A 20,064-nucleotide genomic window follows, 5' to 3' on the forward strand; every position below is an offset into this window, starting at 1 on the left:
GTTGTACCAGCAGCTTAAAATGGAAGACTCAAGTCTTTCAACATCTCAGGATCCTCCACAATCCACACTTTCAGAAAGTGTCACATCTGTGGAAGAGGCCCCGGGCCCCTCCAAATGAATGAAGATGAATGTCAGCATTAGAAGTTTTCTTTTTTTTTTTATTTATATTTATTAAGATTTTCCATTATATTACAAGACAATCTTCTTGTTCAGGTAAAGTATCTAGTAATTTACAAAATTGTAAAATAATAATAAAACAGGAAATAAAAAAAAAAAGTGAAGGTTAAGCTTCACCAAGGAAAAATTATACTCAAGTCCATAATTATGATCCAAGATTTCAGGAAAATAACGGAGACAAATAGGAAATTATCAATAGAAATTATACAAAAGCTGTTAAGTAGAGCACAATTATATTTAACGCTTTTCAATTTTCACTGAGGTTATAAGCGAGGACACATGAGACGGCTCTGTAAATACATATTTTTTTTCCCTAAGCCTTACTATGCACTTGCAGGGGTATCTTAAAAAGAAGGTACCCCCCAAGTGCAAAATCTCAGGCCTAAGGAGCAAGAATTGTTTCCTTCGTCGTCGAGTCTCCTTAGAGACATCAGGAAAAAGTAAAACTTTTAAACCCAAAAAGGGTTTATCTTTATTACGGAAAAATAAACGAAAGATCCAGTTCTTGTCTGGTAATAATGCCACCGTGGCCACTAATGTAGCCGCAGTTGCCAATTCGGTATTAGAAGTCTCAAGTAAAAGAGAGACATCAATCGGAGCTTCGGGTAAAGAGGTTCCTTTCCCAGGAATATAATACACCATAGACATTGGTGGCAGATTCTGTTCAGGAATTGATAAATTTTCACGCATATAGCGTTTCAGCATATCTATAGGAGTTACATTTTGAAGTCGAGGAAAATTAATAAATCTGAGATTATGATTTTTGGTATAATTATCAAAAGATTCCATTTTGTCTCTAAGGCTTGTCAGGTCTTTCACCATAATAGGTTGTAAAGTTTCAAGTTTCACAAGTCTCTGATCCAAGTTGGTAATTTTCCCATTTAAATCTTTAATCTGTTGCTCTTGTATCCCTAAGTTACTTTCCAAAGATTTTACTTTAGGGTGAAGATCATTAATCTGCTTAAGGAAAACTTGTCCCAGATTGGAAACCAAATCCCACAAAGCTTCAAGTGTCACATCTTTAGGTAATTCAAACCTTACAGGCTGGTTTGTGTCTTCGCTTTGCCCCTCAGCTTCTCTCCCCTCGGTTTGCAGCGTTTCCACAGGCAAACTGATCTCCAATCCTACCTCCGTAGTAAGGGAGGCTGCGATTCGGCGTTCTTCTGGGCCCCTAACCTCTATGGGAGTAGACCCTGTCGAATCCAGGAGGAAGGAACTGGCGCCAATCGGCTGGGGAGGAGGAGTGCGTTCAACGGGGCTTAGAGTCACTTCAAGTCCAGAGAGCGCCAAGTTCTCCGTTTCGCCGGCGCGTACATCTGGTAGCAAACCTCCTTCGCGATGGGCTCCTTGCGATCTCAAATATCGGTCCAACGGACCAGGTAAGGAGGGTGTTAGCGGGGAAGCCCTGCCCGCTATTCGTCCTCTCCGTTTCGGCATGTTTAGGAGCTTGAGTCGCTGCGACCTATCAGCTTGCGGCCATCTTGGATCTCCTCGCATTAGAAGTTTTCTAAGCAACTTTTATGGAACAATGTCTCCTCAGAAGGCTGTTGTTCACATCGTTCGACTGATGATACTGATAATGTTTTGTCATTTTGGAAAAATAAGGAAAAGTGCTGGCCAAAACTAGAATATTGTAGATTTAAAACAAATAGGAGAAAGTTTTCTTTACTCAGCGTGTAGTTGGACTCTAGAACTCGTTGCCGGAGAATGTAGTGACAGCAGCTGGCCTTACGGAGTTTAAGGGGGGTTTGGACAGATTCCTGAGGGAAAAGTCCATTGAACATTATTTAAAAAATTATTATTATTTTTTTTTTTTTTGGGGGGGGGGGGGGGGGCGGGTTTTGTCGGGTTCTTAAAGCCTAGTTTGGCCGCTGTCAGAGACAGGATGCTGGGCTTGATGGACCCTTGGACTTTTCCCAGTATGGCGGTGCTTATGCGCTTAGTAAGAGTTGCACAGGGGATTCTGTGCGTTTCTGCTACCAGCACGTCTTCGAAGAGGGCATTTTCTATTGCAGGAAGGACAGTGGAAGAAAGGAGAGCTCAAATGAATCCCGATATTGTGGATGACTTACTATTCATCCACAGATTAAAAAACCAGAAGTGCTTCTATCACCAAGGTGCTTCATATTTGCTGAATGCAAGGGTGTTTCTTTTAAGTGGGACAGGAAGGGAGTGTAGGGGAGGGGATGTATCTTCTATTTTTGCTTTATAAATGACAGTTCAGAATATTGTTTGTTCATTTTTATACTATAATAAAAAGATTTAAATACAAAATCAACTGTTTTGAGGCTTCTGTGGATGGGGACACAGTCCCTATGTCATTCTCTAACCCTTCCTCACTTAGCTCAGCATTTCCTCTGTCCTTCCCAATCTCCCCTTCTGAATCCCCTGTCCCTCCCCAGTGTTGCCAGGTGGGCGGTTTTACCGCCCAATTGGGCGGTTTTCCGCGACCCGCCGCGGGAAATTTTTGCCCGCGGCGGGTTGCGGTTTTTTGGGCTGGTTTTTGTGCTTCGGGCGGTTTTTTTAGGTGGCTTTTTCGGCCGCGGTGGGCGGGGTTAGTGACGTTTTTGGGCGGGGTTAGTGACGTGGGAGGCGGGGTTAGTGACGTGGGAGGCGGGGTTAGTGACGGGGAAGGCGGGGCCGATGGCGGCGGGGCGGGGTTGATGACGGCGGGGGCGGGGTGATGACGCGGGGGCGGGGGTGTCAGGGGCGGGGTTTGAGTTTGGGCGGTTTTGGGCTGGATTTTGGGCTCCTTTAGGCTGGAAAAATATTTTCCACCTGGCAACCCTGTCCCTCCCCTAGTGTACCTCAGAGACGTCCCTGTGGCTGCAGCGACATCTTCGCTGCCTGTGCAGGCCCCCTGCAGGCTTCCTTCTGCTGTGTCCCGCCCTTGCTGATGTCACTTCCTGTTTCCTCACTGGTGGGATGTGATAGAGGAAAGCCTGCAGGGGACGGCACAGGCAGCAAAGATGAATTGCTGTGGTCGCCAGGACACCTATGAGGTACACTGAGGAGGTATTCAGAGAGAAGGCAGATGCCGGGCTTCCAGAGGAGGAGAGGGTAATGAGATGCTGCTGCTGGGTGGGCCTATGCCAAACCAGGCCCACTCGTAACTACGCCACTGGTGCAAATGCTACCTGAAGAAAGCTTCATAGCAAAAGTCCAGCATATTTTTGTTTTGAAAACTGTACAAAGTTTGGGGATCAGAAATACCTGCAGACTTTGTGCCAAAGTGGACAGTTTGAAAATCGCCTCTCTTCCCCACTCCCTTTTCAATACAGCTTATTAGAACAGACTGAGTCGAGGGAGCTAGGAGCCTTGCACATTCCTTATCATGGCCTGGACTTTTCAGATTTAGAAAGACCTTGCACTGAAGCTGGAGAGATCCAGTGATACTAAGGTGCCACAGAGAAAAGCTGATGGGCTCTTTACAGTACCTGTAGCACATAACCATCCCTTGCATTCTGCTGTTGTTCTATGGCCTCTTTTAGCCGTGATTGCAGAAGCCGATTCTGCTCAAGAAGGTTGGAGATCTCCTTCTGACTCTGCTCCAGCTGCTGGGGGAGGGGGGAGAAAAAAACGGAAATCTGTAAGTCAACAAAGAAAACAAAGCATGCCTCATGTGGAAAGTGCAACAGAGTCGAGCCAAAATACATTTTCCTTTTAATCTTGCTCATTGTTTTGGTACTCTCCAGTTTTCCATTTGCTTTGACATCCTTGGAAACTATTACCACCTCTGCTGAAATTCTGAATATCTGAAGACCCCCTCTTGCCGGCTTTTTGTTCAGATCTCATAACTTGAAATACAGCCCATTACTATGGAAATGGATGACAACAAGTCTCCAGCCTAGAACCAGGAGTTCTACCCCGATTGTTTTACCTACCTCTTGCGCAATAACCCGCAAGTTGACTAATAGGAATTTATTGACCCCTGATGCAGGCGGTTGTACGCCGAAACACGGCCCGTGTCGGGTCTATGTCATATTAAAGGACTACATTTTTCTCAATCCTGAAGGCCCAGTGTTTGCTTTTTTTGTTTGCTCCATCAGGTGAAATTAAACATCAGGGACAGGCACACAGCAATGTATGGGTTTATCACATAGAAATGTCTAATTAGTGAAGATCAAAAAACAAGTCCAGAAAACCTCCAAATATGAAATTCACTAGCCGTTGAGCCCGTAAAAACGGGCTGGTATTGGGGTTTTCCTTCCCCCTCCCTCCCCGCGAGGTCGCCACCGCTACCGTCCCCCCCCCCCCCACCCCCGGAGTTGCCGCCATCCCTCCACCTGGCCTGGGCCTTCTCTCCGCTACTAAACGTACACATTCATTCGCCGGAACGCAGCACGCACATCAGCTGAGCTGCCGTCGGCCCTTCCTTCTCTGCCTGTGTCCCGCCCTCCTGTGACGTAACGTCAGCGAGGGCGGGACACAGGCAGGGAAGGAAGGCCGACGGCAGCTCAGCTGATGTGCGTGCTGCGTTCCGGCGAATGGATGTGTAAGTTTAGTAGCGGAGAGAGGGCCCGGGCCGGGTGGGGGGGAGGAACGGTAGCGGCGATCTCAGGCGGGCGGGCGGGGGGAGCGGCATCAACCTCGGCGGCGCAGTTTTCTTCTCTGTCCCACCCTCGTCATCACGTATTGACGCGGGGGCGGGACAGAGAGGGAAGTCTCTACTGCGCATTTGCGAGTGAGTCGGTCACTCGCCGTTTATATGTTTGATGGCCCATCAGGTTTAAATATTATTCGAGAGTGCAATTTTATTTTTAATATTAATTTTTTGTTATTCTTCCTGTAAAACCATTTATCCAGTGTAAAGGAAAGGGGAAATCTTACCGATACAACTCTACTGGTTCAGGCACATATAATATTTAAGATGTCATGCCTGGTTTTTAAAAATTTTTACAAGGTCAATAACCAGAATATTGGATCCATTCTACGGCTGTACTAGCAACTCGCAAAATACCTTGTTTGTCTGATTTCTCTGCCTATTCAGTCTTCCCCCAATAAGGAGGGGGACAGTTTTAAGCAAGTATTAGAAAGTTTATTACCTAACATTAGGAACATTAGGAATGACCTACCATTATATGTTAAGATTGCAATCATTGTTTTCTTTTGCAGACAGCTGAAAACATTTCTAACTAGTTAGTTCAAAAACAAAGTTGTGTCATGCCCGAGTATTACTCTTGGCTTTTTGTACATTTAAGTTGTAATTTGTTTTTGAATTTTTGTATCTTTGTCTGGGGTTTTTTTTTTTTTTTAACCAGTGAATTCCCTGGTTTTCTTTTTGAAATCTGCTCTGGATCATACAGATTAAGATTTAGGAAGAGACAGACAGAAGGCTGTAGCCCTCATGTAAAAAGACTTAGAAAAAATAGATAGAACTACATTGCCCTACTTCCCTAGGACAGGGAGGGATCCCATAGGGAGTCGTGGGATAGCAGCTCAATACTAATCCACCAGTGCAGCAATTACAAGAGGAGCCCTTGGGGATGGAGACAGAATGGTCCAGGAGAGGAAGCTGTGAATACAGAGCTGATGGAGTTAGAAGGATCAGGGGCAGGACCGTCCTGAGCCAGAAACGCGCCTTGTGTGACACACCCTCTAGAGCTCTAATCTCACCCACTGAATCACAGACAAGCAAAGAAGGCAATTGACAGGCAAGAATTTTGGAGCCCCCGCCTTCCTTGCGCTATATGCGGCTGCACTACCCACCAGGGGCGTAGCTAGGTGGGGCCATTGGGGCATTGGCCCCCACAGATTTAGCCCTGGCCCCCTCTATTTTCAACCCCCCGCCGTCCCTCCCCGCCACTTTCGAACCCCCCTTTGCCGCCACCGCCACGTACCTTTGCTGGTGGGGGTCTCCAACCCCCGCCAGCTGAAGTCTTCTTCAGCGCCGGTCTCCGGCGCATTCACTGATCTGTTTCTCTGACTCCTGACGTCCTGCACGTTACGTGCATGCAGAACGTCAGTCAGGAGTCAAGACTCACAGAAACAGATCAGCAAACGCGCTGGCAGGGGTTGGGGACCTCCGCCAGCAAAGGTATCTAGCAGCAGCAACGGGGGAGGGTTGGCGGCGGGGGTGGTCGAAAGTGGTGGGGGAGTGTCGGTGGCAGCAGCGGTCTAAAATGTGCCCTCCACCTTGGGCTCTGGACCCCCCTCCCGCCGAGGTCTGGCCACGCCCCTGCTACCCATACATAGTTCGCTACAGCCCTGACCAGGGGGATCTGATCCTGTGGACTTTGGCTTAGAAGTATTAGAGGAACAATCTGTGGAAGGGCTTGGAGCATCTGGTGTCCGAGATCCTAAGAGGAAACAGTTTCTGTCATGGCTGCTGACTGCATAAAGAAGCCTGGATCAGACTACGGCAGAGCTGCCAAGGGAGCCCAATGTTTGATAGGGAGCCACGTCCCAGCTCCACCCCTATTCTACCTCCTGGCTCCACTCTCTGGAAGACCAACAAGCCTCCTCCCCCTCGGGCAGCACGAAAGGCTTTAATAAAATGTCATCTCCAGCTGCTACAGGACCAGTCTCGCAACAAGAGCTATGAGGTTTTCCAGTTTTTATTATGAGACTGGTCCAGTGGCAGGCAGGAGATGATGCCTTATTAACGCATCTCCTGCTGCCGATGGAGGGAGAGGGTGATGAGCGGGAGTTCTTGGCTCCCCGACGGGAGTCTCTAGCTGAATGTGGGAGACTAAGCAGGTCTGCTATGGATTCCAGGAGTGTAGTCGCTGTTTCACTGAAAGATTCCCACGTCCTTGGCCATGCAGTGGTTAATAATTGAACAAGTGGAGTGGCCTAGTGGTTAGGGTGGTGGACTTTGGTCCTGGGGAACTGAGGAACTGAGTTTGATTCCCACTTCAGGCACAGGCAGCTCCTTGTGACTTTGGGCAAGTCACTTAACCCTCCATTGCCCCATGTAAGCCGCACTGAGCCTGCCATGAGTGGGAAAGCGCGGGGTACAAATGTAACAAAAAAAAAATGTTCAGGGCGATCGTGATGTTTATCTGGCGTTACGTGAACAATTTTGGATCTTTGAATTAAACAGTGACCCCCCCCCCCCCCCCATGGACTTAATGAAGAAAGAGTGGAACGCTACCATCTGATTGCAGAGTTGCTGCCAATAAGTTTTGTCTTGGTGACGTCAGCTCGCAATGAACGTCAACAGCCTGTTAAAGGACGCTGACTTTCCGCTGTTTATTTAAGATGGAGGACCTTTTGTAAAAAGCAGCACTGGCGTTCCTGAAGAAGATTGTTTGAAACAGAACTTTCTGTAGGACGTGGGAATCTTTCAGTGAAACAGCCATTAAATCTCGTATTCAGATAAGTATGCTCCTGGCAGCTTTAAATTCTTCCAGTGCGTAGTCTAATTGCTTCTTTCTTTAAGTAGTTCTAGTTGAATGTTTGTATAGTCAGGGGTAGAAGTTTCTCCCCCTAGAACAGTGGGTCCTGGCGTTTATATGGCTATCTACCAAAAAAAATATGTATTTTCACTAAATTTGATTTATTGGTTATTGGACCGGGTGTATTTTCACATAAATAGAGGACTACACTTATAGAGAATACAACATGATGTATAGAGCTTTTTAGTGAGCAATCTAGGCTCGGCTGTGGGAACAGTCTATACTGAACTCTCTGTGAGCCGTTATTAAAATACATATAGCACTTATAGACAAGTGTTTTTTTTTTTTTGTAGAAACCTCTATATTAGTTTAGTGGTTTGACTCTTTTTGGATATTGATATTGTCAGTGTCTCTCTCAGGGGATTTCACTTTTGTACAAAACGGGGCAAGACACCTGAGAAAAAGAAAGGGAAAACGCAACCAGTCAAGGCCTAAAAATGGCCCAGTAACACGGAAAAAGAGATGAAACTTAGAAGCGGGGAAAAAGAACTAAAAACAATAAGGGAAGGAAAAGGAGTCACCCAAACAAGGAAACAAGAAAAGGGCAGCGAAAAAAAAACACACTGAAAGGCACTCAAGAAAAGCTCTTGGACCGAGATGTGAACAGCAGCAGAAAAAAAACAACCACTCTTCACCATGATAGAAAAAAGAACTGCGGTAACTGCAGTCTTGCGGCGGGCGGGAAGGCACTCGTGGATGCGCAGTGGAGCATGTCTCGCATTCCACAAAGCTCTTAATAGCTTGCCATAAGCTCCGGGCAACACGGGATCGCGTTACCTATACGTGAGAATAAATAGGCCTGCTTGCCCCGGGAGAAATGCCGGTAATCTGACTCTGCAAATGACATAGATTAAGGGGGATAAAGTGTAATTCTATGAGGATGCGTGTAAATGCTGGTAATCTTAGTTATTTACCTGCGTATATGGCTGGTCTAAGTGGTCGTACTTAAAACAGACACATATTTTTCACACTGTACACTGGTATTTTATATAGAAAAGTAGGTGCTTACTTTTCTGTACAGAACAGTTTCCAAACAAGCACACTCTTGGGGGCCTTAAATCAGGTACCTCTTTACAAAATCGGTCTTCTAATGCCTTAAGTTATGTGCCTAGATCTTAGCATTTCCATTTTGGTCATTGTTGATGTAAGTAGATTTGAATTGACGACCCGGAGACAGGGGGTTCTGTATATTAATTTTGGGGGTAAAGCTCTTAGAACAAAATGAAGGACAGCCATTAGTGGGAGGGTCCCATCAAGAATCCAATGTTTGTAATCTATTTCCGGAAACCTGAAACTTCACTTTACCTCCTTCTCAAGCAGGGAGCTGAATTCACTGGAAGGAAGTCTGCTCGAGGGGATGGAGGGCGAGGCCGGGAGGTGCAAAGGGCTGATAGGAATCTGCTTCTCCTCACGCAGAGGAGTAGTCTCCACCTGGTGCCAGCGTTGCGCAATCTCAGAGTGAACGTTCAACTGTTTTATTTCCATGGCAACTGGAGACACTGGGCTCCTGTCCACCTCCATTTTTGAGGCATCCTCTAGGCTGGGCCCATCAATCATGTCCACTGTCTCAAAGCGCTTCCGGCGCTCTTCTCGCCGGCGGGCTCGTTCCCGCTCCAGCTCCCCGGGGTCCGTCTCAGAGCCAATGGGGTCTCCAGGGATCATGGCAGCAGATCTCATGGACTCTGCAGCCTGGGCTCGTTCTAGCACTAGAGCCTGTTGAATGGGACGGAATTCAGCCCAATCAAAGGTCTTCGAGCGACCTTCTCTCCGGCGCTCCCGTGCACGGCTCCTCTTCTGCTCAGGATCTACATCGGTCAGCTGCTCAGAATCCCGTTTCTCATTCAGCTTAGGACAGACCTCAAAGGAGGAGCTCACCTTGCTCTTCTGTTCTGGCAACGAGCTGTTAAGAGAAGGGACACAAAAAATCCAGGTCAGTCACAGCCTGGGGACCCTCTCCTCCCTCCAGCAGACCCTTTCAGGAGTGGTTTTGTGTGTCCTGACACTGCTGCACCTCAGGGTTATAGAGTACTGACAGCATTCCCTGCTAGATTTCATTATTGGCCATCTTAAATTCTCCCCCTATAGGTGAAATATAGTAGTGCCACACCCCCTACAACATAATGCCCCAAGTATGAATCCTCAACAGAAGAAACTTATGTCCTAGCAAATATTTATTTTCTTTGTACTTTTCAGGTTCTTTACCTCCAAGTTCCCTACATTTCAACACCATATCGTAGGGGGCAACACTGCAACCATACCAGGGACATTAGAGAATAACTTCAGATTTTCTCTAAATATCAATTTTTTTTAACCTTTAATTTTAAGTTGACTTATTCTTTCTCCAGTGGCTCTTGTTTCTGCACAGCACTCTCAGAGCTAGAAAAGGCTGTGCTGATGTCAATCAAATGTATGATGTCCATCTATTTCAGCTTTTTTGATGCTTTGGTATTTCGTGGTTTTTAGGGACCCCACACAACCATTTGGAGAAACTGCTCCCCAGACTGATTTTTAGGATATCCCTAATGCATATATGTACAATATGTTTGGAAACACCGAGAGCAATATTCAGCGAGATGGTCACTGCATAAAGGGAAGTGGATGACCTATGCACATATTTATGTGAGATTCTAGCCAGTCCGTGCATTTAAGTAGGACTGCTGAACACGCAATCCTAAATGGAAAGGAATACAAGCTTCCGAATTGCGCTGAATATTGGTGCTATCCACATAATATTCAGCCACACTTCCTAGTTCACCGCCTCCTAAAACACATTTTGCTTCTGGCCAGGCTTCAAGATGTCCAACCCTGAATTTTGAAATGAAAGGATTCATGCAGCTAGCTGCAAAGTTAACTGCATAAATTTTTTAGAGTATCAATCAGCTTCATTGTGTCTGAGAACTAGGCTGATGCATACAAATGCATCTCATGCATATGCATTAGTAACAGTCTATAAACACTGGCAGTGGGGAGTGCAGGGCCTGAGGACTGGTTTGAGAAGCACCGCTTTGTTCCTTCGGACAACTTCATTATAGCCAAATACCTCGTTTCTATAGCCAATTCTCATTTAAGCCAACTACAATTACCTAATGCTATTTTTCTAACTATATCCAAATGACCCAAACTAATGAACCATCTACTTAACATATACCCAGGAGACAACGACATTGACCCAGACTTTATCTCCCACCTTAATCCCTTCTCCATTGCCTATCTCTACCTACTTATCTATTCTACTACTCTATTATACTTAAATTTTGCTCTCTGTACAATATTCTGTATTCCCTATTACTGTGTAAACCACATTGAACCTGCTTTGAGTGGAAACGCGCGGGATACAAATGTAATAATAATAATATCCACATGCGCTCGCTCAGAACTTCAGATCAGCCATGCTGTCAGCTCTAGGGTCTCAGGGATGGGAAGGTTGGTATCTAAACCACCCTAGCAGTCTGAATAAGGAATGGTGCCTATATTAGTAGTAGCAGCAGTAACTCCTGTTATAGCTGAGTTAATGGAAGCATAGAGAAGTCAACGAGCCAGAGTGTAAGAATCCGAACTTGGATTTCAGGAGTCCTTCTGGCTCAGTGCTCTGCAAACCATAGCAAGGACACTCCAAAACCATTAAGCCATGAGGTCATGGGTTTGAGGGGACCCAGGCATTCACTCTTCTGTACTCAACAGATCAATTCTGCCTGTTATCATAGATCTTATCAAAAAAATTCACTTTTACAAACAAGTTGGTATAACTACTGGACTACAATTATAACCCAAACATTCAAAGTCTAATCACACAAATCTGAACTCTGTGACTCTCCTCGACTGACAAGACTATAAAGACCTTGGGGAGCTCATACCCTTGCCATCAGCCTGTTTAAATTAAACTGATGTTACAGTATCCAATCATTCACGACTTATAGGCCGCACTAGTCCCAGCAAGAGGTTCTAGGTGGTTAACTATACAAGAGCCCACAAATGACGTGAGGAATAACAAATCTGTAAATAAAACAATAAGTAGAAAATGAAATAAATCAAAAATAATAAGAAATATAAAAATCAAACTTGTCAACTAAAAAGTTTTTTCAATTTCTTATGAATTGCATATAGTCTAATTCTAAGCGGATATGAACAGGTAAGGTCATTCCAAACAGCGACCACTTAAAGTAAACACAGCACTAAGCTGATGTTTAAACCGTATTCTCTTAAGAACTGGAAATTTCAGTAAAAGAGTGTCCAGAACTCGAGCAGAAATAGAAAAACAGTTAAGAAAACAATTACATCAGCAACTCTGAAGTGTTTCCATATAGCACCTGGAAAACTAGACAGGTAACCTTAAAGATAATTTGTGCACTCAAACGAAGCCACACTTACAACATGAAGACTATTAGCATAACTTACCACAGAAAAAGCAATTAATGAAAATGCTAAACTAAGCAAGCTTTTTTTTTCCCTTAAAAGAAAAAGTTAAAAATCCATGTCATCTGAGCAATAGCAACAAATCTCTCCGTTATTGGGCTCATTGGCTCATTGTGAAATATAAAAGCTAAAAAAAAAAAATCCTAACTCAATGTACATGTACTAAACTCATAGTTTATAGGTCGGTTAGAAGTGTTTAAAATACATAACTAAAATATGAGCACTAATCCTATGATTCAAACGGAAGAACCCTATTTATGAATAGCCAGAACCACAAATATTTCACTGGATCTTAAATCATCAGTACACCTACTACTAGTAAAACAGAACAAGCAGGACTGCTAGAGTTCTACACAGAAAGCATGCAAACAAAATATTGCACCTCAGTCATATCCAAAACACAGACAGTCTCTCAGACCATACAGAACAAGGGATCACAATTTACAAATAGAAATATGAAGAACTGAGAAACCCAAGAAGTCAAACTTAGGTTTGTGAAATGTGCATCATGGCTGTATTTGTATTGTATTGATTTTATTTTTTCAGTGCTGCAGTACGCTAACATATTCTAGTTAATAAATTAAAATTAAAACATCTTTGTTGTCTAGACATTTTATTTTTTTCCAGCATACTGGTCTTGGTTTCCTCCAGTCTTGTTCATTACAAATGGTTCTGATATATTAATCTCTGCCTTTTAGCTCTTTCCTCCCTTTCTTTTCTGCTTCTCTGTCCGCTCAAATTTAATCGTTTCTCACCCTCCAGTCATCTGTATCATTCTTTTTATTTTTCACCTATCAATATTTCATCTCCATCTCTCACCGAAAAGCCTTCCCATTTCTCACCTCACCTCTTCCCCAGCCTCCTATTCACGTCTATCTTTCAACTTCTCCCCATTACATTTCTACTCTCTGTACTCGCTCATCTCCTTGACAATCCCCTATGGCCTCGCCCACATGGTTCCACTATTCCCAGCACCCCCATTCCCTCTCTCTCCTTGCAGCTTAGTATCTCCTCCCTCTCTCCTCCCACCCCAGTAGCCTATGTCCTTATCCCTTCTCTCTTGCCCCTACCTGTTGTCCAACATATTCTCTCTTTCTGCTCAATGGTCCAGCATCTCTCCCTCTCCTGTTTCCCGTTCTCCAGCATCTCTACCTCTCTTTTTCCCCCTGGTTCAGTATCTCTACTACTACTACTTAACATTTCTAGAGCGCTACTAGGGATACGCAGCGCTGTACAAATTAACAATTAAGGACGGTCCCTGCTCGGAAGAGCTTACAATCTAAAGGACGAAATGTCAAGTTGGGGTAGATAAGTTTTCCTAAGAAGAGGTGTAGTGGTTAGGTGCCGAAGGCGACATTGAAGAGGTGGGCTTTGAGCATTGATTTGAAGATGGGTAGGGAGGGGGCACGGCGTATGGGCTCAGGGAGTTTGTTCCAGGCGTGGGGTGAGGTGAGACAGAAGGGGCGGAGCCTGGAGTTGGAGGTGGTGGAGAAGGGTACTGAAAGGAGGGATTTGTCTTGAGAGCGGAGGTTACGGGTAGGGACGTAAGGGGAGATGAGGGTAGAGAGGTACGGAGGGGCCGCAGATCGAGTGCATTTGTAGGTGAGTAAGAGAAGCTTGAACTGTATGCGGTATCTGATTGGGAGCCAGTGAAGTGACTTGAGGAGAGGGGTGATATGAGTATATCGGTTAAGGCGGAAGATAAGACGTGCGGCAGAGTTCTGGATGGACTGAAGGGGAGATAGATGGCTACGTGGGAGGCCGGTCAGGAGTAAGTTGCAGTAGTCAAGGCGAGAGGTAATGAGAGAGTGGATGAGAGTTCGGGTGGTGTGCTCGGAGAGGAAGGGGCGAATTTTGCTAATGTTATAAAGGAAGAAGCGACAGGTCTTGGCTATCTGCTGGATGTGCGCAGAAAAGGAGAGGGAGGAGTCGAAGATGACACCGAGGTTGCGGGCAGATGAGACGGGGGCGATGAGGGTGTTATCAACTGAGATAGAGAGTGAAGGGAGAGGGGAAGTGCGTTTGGGTGGGAAAACAATAAGTTCAGTCTTAGACATATTCAGTTTCAGGTGGCGGTTGGACAACCAGGCAGCAATGTCGGATAAGCAGGCCGAGACTTCCCTACTTCTCATTGTCTAGCTTTTCTATCCCTCTCCCCTCCACCGTACAGCACCTCCCCTTCTCTCTGAACCCTTTCCTGTGGTCAGGCATCTCCTCCTCTCTCTGACCACCCCTCCCCACCTACTCTAAAACATGTCTTTCCCTTTAGATGTCGCTGGCAGAAGCAGCAATTCACAAAAGCTGCCTGCAGCCAGCCCCAGAACTTTTCCTCTATTGCACCTGACCCCATTTGACATTATTTCCTGTTTTTGCCTAAGTGGAATACAACAGAGGGAAAGCTCCAAGGTTGACTGCAGGCAACTTATGCGACCTCTAGAGAGAAAGATATGTTTTAAGGTAGATCTCGGGGGGGGGGGGGGGGGGGGTTGAGAAAGAGGGACAGATGCTGGATCTGTGACTGGGGGAGGGGAGTGGGTTAAGACAGAGAGGGAGATGCCCAAATGGTCAGTCTGCCCCTGCTTCTGAGTTTGCCAAAATTATTGCACGGCAGTTTAAATAAAGGTGTGTTATGTGCAGCTTTATCGGGGTAGCCTGATGGTTAGTGTAGTGGGCTGAGAACCTGGGGAACTGGGTGCGAATCCCACTGAAGCTTGTGACTCTGGGCCAGTCATTTAACCCTCCACTGCCCCGGGTATAAAGACTTAGAGTGTGAGCCCACCAGGATCAGAGAAAGCATCTGCATATCAAACATATAAATGGCAAGTGACCGACTCGACTCACCTGCAAATGCGCAGTAGAGACTTCCCTCTCTGACCCGCCCTTGCGTCAAGACATGATGATGTCAGAGGACGGAACAGAGAGGGAAACGGAGTCGGAGTCACCGCCTGGAAACAAACATCGCACGCACCAACCTCCACCCTCCCCGCCGCTCCCACCCTCCTCCACGATCTGCTGCTGCCTGCAGCGCTTTCACACGGAGGTGAGAGGCGCTGTCAGGTCAGTGCCGGGGGCCTGGCATGGAGGGGGAAGGGAGCGGCGGCGAGGAGGGTAGCTGGAAATCAAGCCCGTTTTTACGGGCTTAACGGCTAGTAATAAGCATAAACCGCTTTGGTTGATATATCAAATCCATGAGCCTTTACCCTTTATCATCCAGCACTCTGGGCACATCCACTTTATGCAATGCTATTCCTGGTTCTCACTTTGAAGTCTTTTTTGTCAATGTGGCTCCTGCTTCAAAAACTGTGATGATCACTGGTCTAGACCCTTATTCTGGTGCAAGGCTCAAGCAGCTAAGTTGACACTGTTGCACCATGTAAAGGGGGAGGGAGGCCGTTACACTCCACACCATATTCAAAACTAAATTTAAAGTTCATGTCCATCTCAGCTTCTGACATGGGGGAAAATACTCTGTAGTCAGAGCATGAGATTCCCTCATTTTGCCTCATATGGGCCCAGTTTAATTTTTAGCTAGCAAGGTGACCAGAATAATTTAAAAACGCCAGCCGCAGCATTTAACTTAATCCATATGTTCAGTGTCGCTATCTGTCATCATGCCAGCATAATCCGTTTAGCCTAAGGGCAAACTAAAGATTATTTAATCTAAACAGCAGACCTACACTAACGGTATATGCCCACACTAGAGAGTTGCACGGGGACAGAAATATTACCCATCCCCGTCCGTCCCTGCTGGAATCTTACCCGTCCCCACCCGTCCCCGCTGGAATCTTACCCATCCCCGCAAAATTTTAACCCATCCCAACCCGTCCCCGCAAGAATTTAACCCATCCCCACCCGTCCCCGTAAGAATTTTAATGGTACATAAAAGAAAATTCCAGTTAGCTCCCTCAGTCTCTCTCTGGATTTGAGCCACAGCACTGTAGGCAAGGAAGGAACGGAAGTTGGAACACTCTGGTGTGCACATTTAAGACTTGTCTCCAATTCACTTGCACTGTGTGCTGAGAGGTCGCCACATGCACGCGCCAGTAGGTCAGGTGACATCTGATTCTCGTGCCTGTGTCAGAACTGAGGTCTGTGCACCAGCCTGGTAGCAAAGAGGATTAATAGTAACATAGTAAGTGACAGCAAATAGACCTGAACGGTCCATCCACTCTGCCAATAGTCACACTCATGATCAAGTCATCATTAAATCAACGAGTGTGATATTATATACTTGATTATGGGTCTTTCCTTCGTGTTTCTGGAACAAAGACCACAGAAGTCTATCTGGCCCTATCCTTATGTTCCAACTACTGGGGTTGCCGTTGAAGCCCACTCCAGTCTATTCGTCTTCTCATTTGTGGGACACAGACCGTAAAAGTCTGTCCAGCACTGTCCTCATATTCCAGCCACTGAAGTTGCTGTCTAAGCCCTTTCCAGCCCACCCTACACCAGATTGCCATGTATGAGACACAGACCATACAAGTCTGCCAGGTATCAGCCCTAGTTCATCACAGCCAGAGTCGCCATTTAAGCGTCACTTGACACATCCACACACATGCAGCCATTTAAGGTTAGGTTTTATATAACGTCCATTTTCTAATTAGAGATCCTCTGTGTTCATCCCACGCCTTTTTGAATTCCATCATCATTTGTGACTCTACCACCTCCTTAATGGAAGACTTTCCACATTTGTGCTGTTAAAGCAAAGAAGAAGAGGAGGAGGAGAAGACAGCACTCAAAGAAATTGGTATTCGGTAGATGAGAGGCTGGTGCAGGTGCAGCTTACACTTCTACGAGAAGACCGCAGAACTGCTTCCATCCCCGCGGGAACCCCGCAGGAACTGCCTCCGTCCCCACGGGAACCCCGCAGGAACTGCCTCCGTCCCCGCGGGAATCCCGCGAACCCCGTTCCCGTGCAACTCTCTAGCCCACACTCAAGCTGCTCCAAACCCAGTCCCTTCTTATTTGAATATTCAGCCTTACAACGATATTTCCATAATACTATCTGAATAAGATACACAGATAGAAGTTCCATGTTCACAAGCTGCCAGTGAAACGTGTAACTTTTTTTCAAATACCAGCCGAGTGATTTTTAGACAACAAAATACCAGAGAATAGAATTTTAATACATCAGAATTGTACTGGATGCCGTAAGACCTGCGAGTTCTGGTGGACAAGCTGACTCAGGCATTTGCTCATCTGTGGAGATGTGAAGTCTCACTGATCTGAGGTTAAGAGAATCATGATCATCTTAATGCACCCTCACAAAAACTCTAACACTTCAAGGTTATAAGCCTGGGGCATGTGGGGGAGGGAACTGGAATGTTAAGCCTGACTCTTATTTAGTTCTGGACAACCTGGTGCATCTCCCAACAGGAAAGACAACTTATATCCAATCAGCGCCCACACAGAAGTGTTATTCACTGATTTTTACTGCATTTCCACTCAGGTATCTTACATGTGGCTGTTCTAGAACTTTCTCCTCGTAACTTCTTCCATTCCCTGGTTACAATAACCTTGATTACGGCAAAAAGACAGAATCCAAAGTTCAGGATGTGTTCTGGACTGTATGGCATCAGGAAGTCCTAACCCTAGGTCATGCTGAGTCTTGCATGCTAAGGTGAGCATTCTGAGCTACCCTGCATGTTCTTAGAAGTACCTGTTTTACCATCCCCACTATCCATCCCCTCCCTTCCTCAAAATAAAAATAATGAATGGACAATCAGCAATGGAATTGCATGCATGAATATTAATCCCAATGCTTATGGAAAATGCAAAATACCTATCTTATGCAGTCTGCTTCCCCTCCCCCATTGCCTAAATGAATTAAAAATGGAAAAGCAGGATTTTTAAAAAAATGAAGCGATGTCCTATGAACGGCTGTATCTTCCGATGCACTTTCGTTCCCAGATTTACAAGTTTAGGCTAGAGAATAGTGACAGACCTACAAAGAGCATACACAGCTATGAAAAAAAAAAATCCCCAAGCTTGTGAAATTAGCAGGGAGGATAATACATGGCCTACCGCAAAATTCAAGACAGATGTTCTCTCTGAGCAGCAGCTGGGCTCAAAGAGTGACTCAGTCCCTGCCTGGATGTATAGAGGAAAATTTATTGAGTGTTGCAGAGTAAAAGAAATCCATGTGGAAACCAGCTGTTCCACTTGCCCTTCCCAAAACATGTTGGCAGAAGAGAAGATCAACCAGGCAGTGTGATGGAGGTTTGAGGAGCCAGATTAACAAGAGGACAAACATGTAGGCATTAAAATGAGAATACCGAAGGCTGGCTTGCTGACAGGGCTGAATGCTGATACAGAGAGAGATAAGGGTTTGATTTTCAGAGCAGATTTCTACTCCCCCAGTTGGCAGAAGTTGAAACTGATTTGCATACCCTGCCTTCATTATATGCAAATCTCTTTCATGCGTATTCATTGTGACTATCCTAAAAATCTGACTGGCAAGGGGCTACTCCAGGACCAACCAACAGTGTTTCTTAACACTGGGATGTGCTGTGTAGGCAGAAAAAAACACCCCAGACATTGCTCACTAGCAACACCTAATGGCCAGAGTCAGGATCCACATTACTGTACTGCAGAGGTAACTGGGGTCTATGGCCCTGAGCTGAAGGAATTGAGGGATTACAAACTAGAGGTCTGGGAAAAAGTATGCCCAATGAAGGGTAAAGACGTGAGCTAAATTGAAATCTCTTTCTCAGTAGTTGAAGGCAAGTTACAATCAGGTACAACAGGTATTTCAAAAACAGCATGCAACCAGAAACTTGCTTAACCTGTGCTAATAACCATAATACGGCATTTTACTAAGCAAATCTATCACACAGGTGGAAGTGTGAGAATGAGAAGTAAACTGAACTCCAGGATGATGTATCAGGAGGAGAACCACACAGTGCTTCCCTGTTAAAGGCCCGGGGTAAGGGGAGGGGAAAACAAGGTAATTATGTAAATTCAAACCTGAAAGGTGACTGAGGGCTTGCAGCCTGGCCACATCAGCTATAAGTGGGTCTGCAGCGTACAAGATACATCCTATACTCCAGCAGACATATGATCCCTTGGTGGCCGACCCCCTTAAACCAACCACACGGGTACAGAGATAGAGAGCTCTAAAATCACAAGGGGGAATTCTGAAACATTTTTTTTTTTATCTAGTATTTTTGCCCTCTATATCCCCACCCAAATTTGGGGCCCTGTGTTATTCTGTGGAATGACTGCAGTAAAAGCCAGATGCTCTGAAAAAAAAAAATCTGCTATTTCCTCTTCGCTCATCGGAAGATACATTTTGGGTGAACGCGTATGGCTGTTTCATGAGTGGGGAGAACGTGACAGTTAAAAAGCATGCAGCGAAACACAAGTTATACAAACCACAACAGGCTAATACAGGATACAACACAGTTTTCCAACCTGGGCTTCAGGACTGAGAGTTTCAGAGAGAAGAGTTTTTTCCTGGGTCGGCATGGAAATCAAAGAGATGAAGGAGTGAGCAAGGCAGAGATCAAACGTAAAATTACAAAAAAAAAAATCAAGGGATAAGTTCTAGGAATGAAAGTGAAGGATGCACGATATGGTCCACTACTACACAGCCTGCCATTCTGCTCCACATCAAACTGGGGGGGGGGGGGGGGGGGGGGGGGGGCGGGGAACAGTCAGCACCAAGTGGCATCTGGCATCACCACCACTGAGAAGGGAAATGGGACGATATACTGCCTTTCTGTGGTTTTTGCAACTACATTCAAAGTGGTTTGTACCTGGGGGCCAGAGTCAGAGGGAGCTTCAGTGGGAATCGAACCCAGTTCCCCAGGATCAAAGTCCACTGCGCTAACTAGGCTACTCCTCCACTAGCAACATTCCATGTGGAATCTCAAATAGGGAAGGGAAAATAGGGACTTGATATACTGCCTTTCTGTGGTTCCTGCAACTACATTCAAAGCAGTTTACATAGTATATATAGGTACTTATATGGAATGTTAAGTGACTTGCCCAGGGTCACAGAGAGTTGCAGTGGGAATCGAACCCAGTTCCCCAGGATCAAAAAGTGCACTTCACTAACCACTAGGCAACTCCT

General features: G+C 45.7%; 1 protein-coding gene across 3 annotated transcripts in view; it reads right to left on the minus strand.

Annotated features, from left to right (window-relative positions):
• Window positions 1–20,064, minus strand: part of MPRIP (myosin phosphatase Rho interacting protein) — a 266,000-nt gene that overhangs the window by 31,135 nt on the left and 214,801 nt on the right. For all 3 annotated transcript variants that reach the window (XM_030212573.1, XM_030212572.1, XM_030212574.1), the window contains exons 14-15: window positions 8,883–9,477; window positions 3,615–3,731 (exon numbers count right to left, since the gene is read on the minus strand). In XM_030212573.1, coding sequence (XP_030068433.1) covers window positions 3,615–3,731; window positions 8,883–9,477 — 712 coding nt within the window. The remainder of the gene's footprint in view (window positions 1–3,614; window positions 3,732–8,882; window positions 9,478–20,064) is intronic.

This window comes from Microcaecilia unicolor, chromosome 8, assembly GCF_901765095.1.
Source record: "Microcaecilia unicolor chromosome 8, aMicUni1.1, whole genome shotgun sequence".
NCBI classification, from domain to species: Eukaryota; Metazoa; Chordata; class Amphibia; order Gymnophiona; family Siphonopidae; genus Microcaecilia; species Microcaecilia unicolor.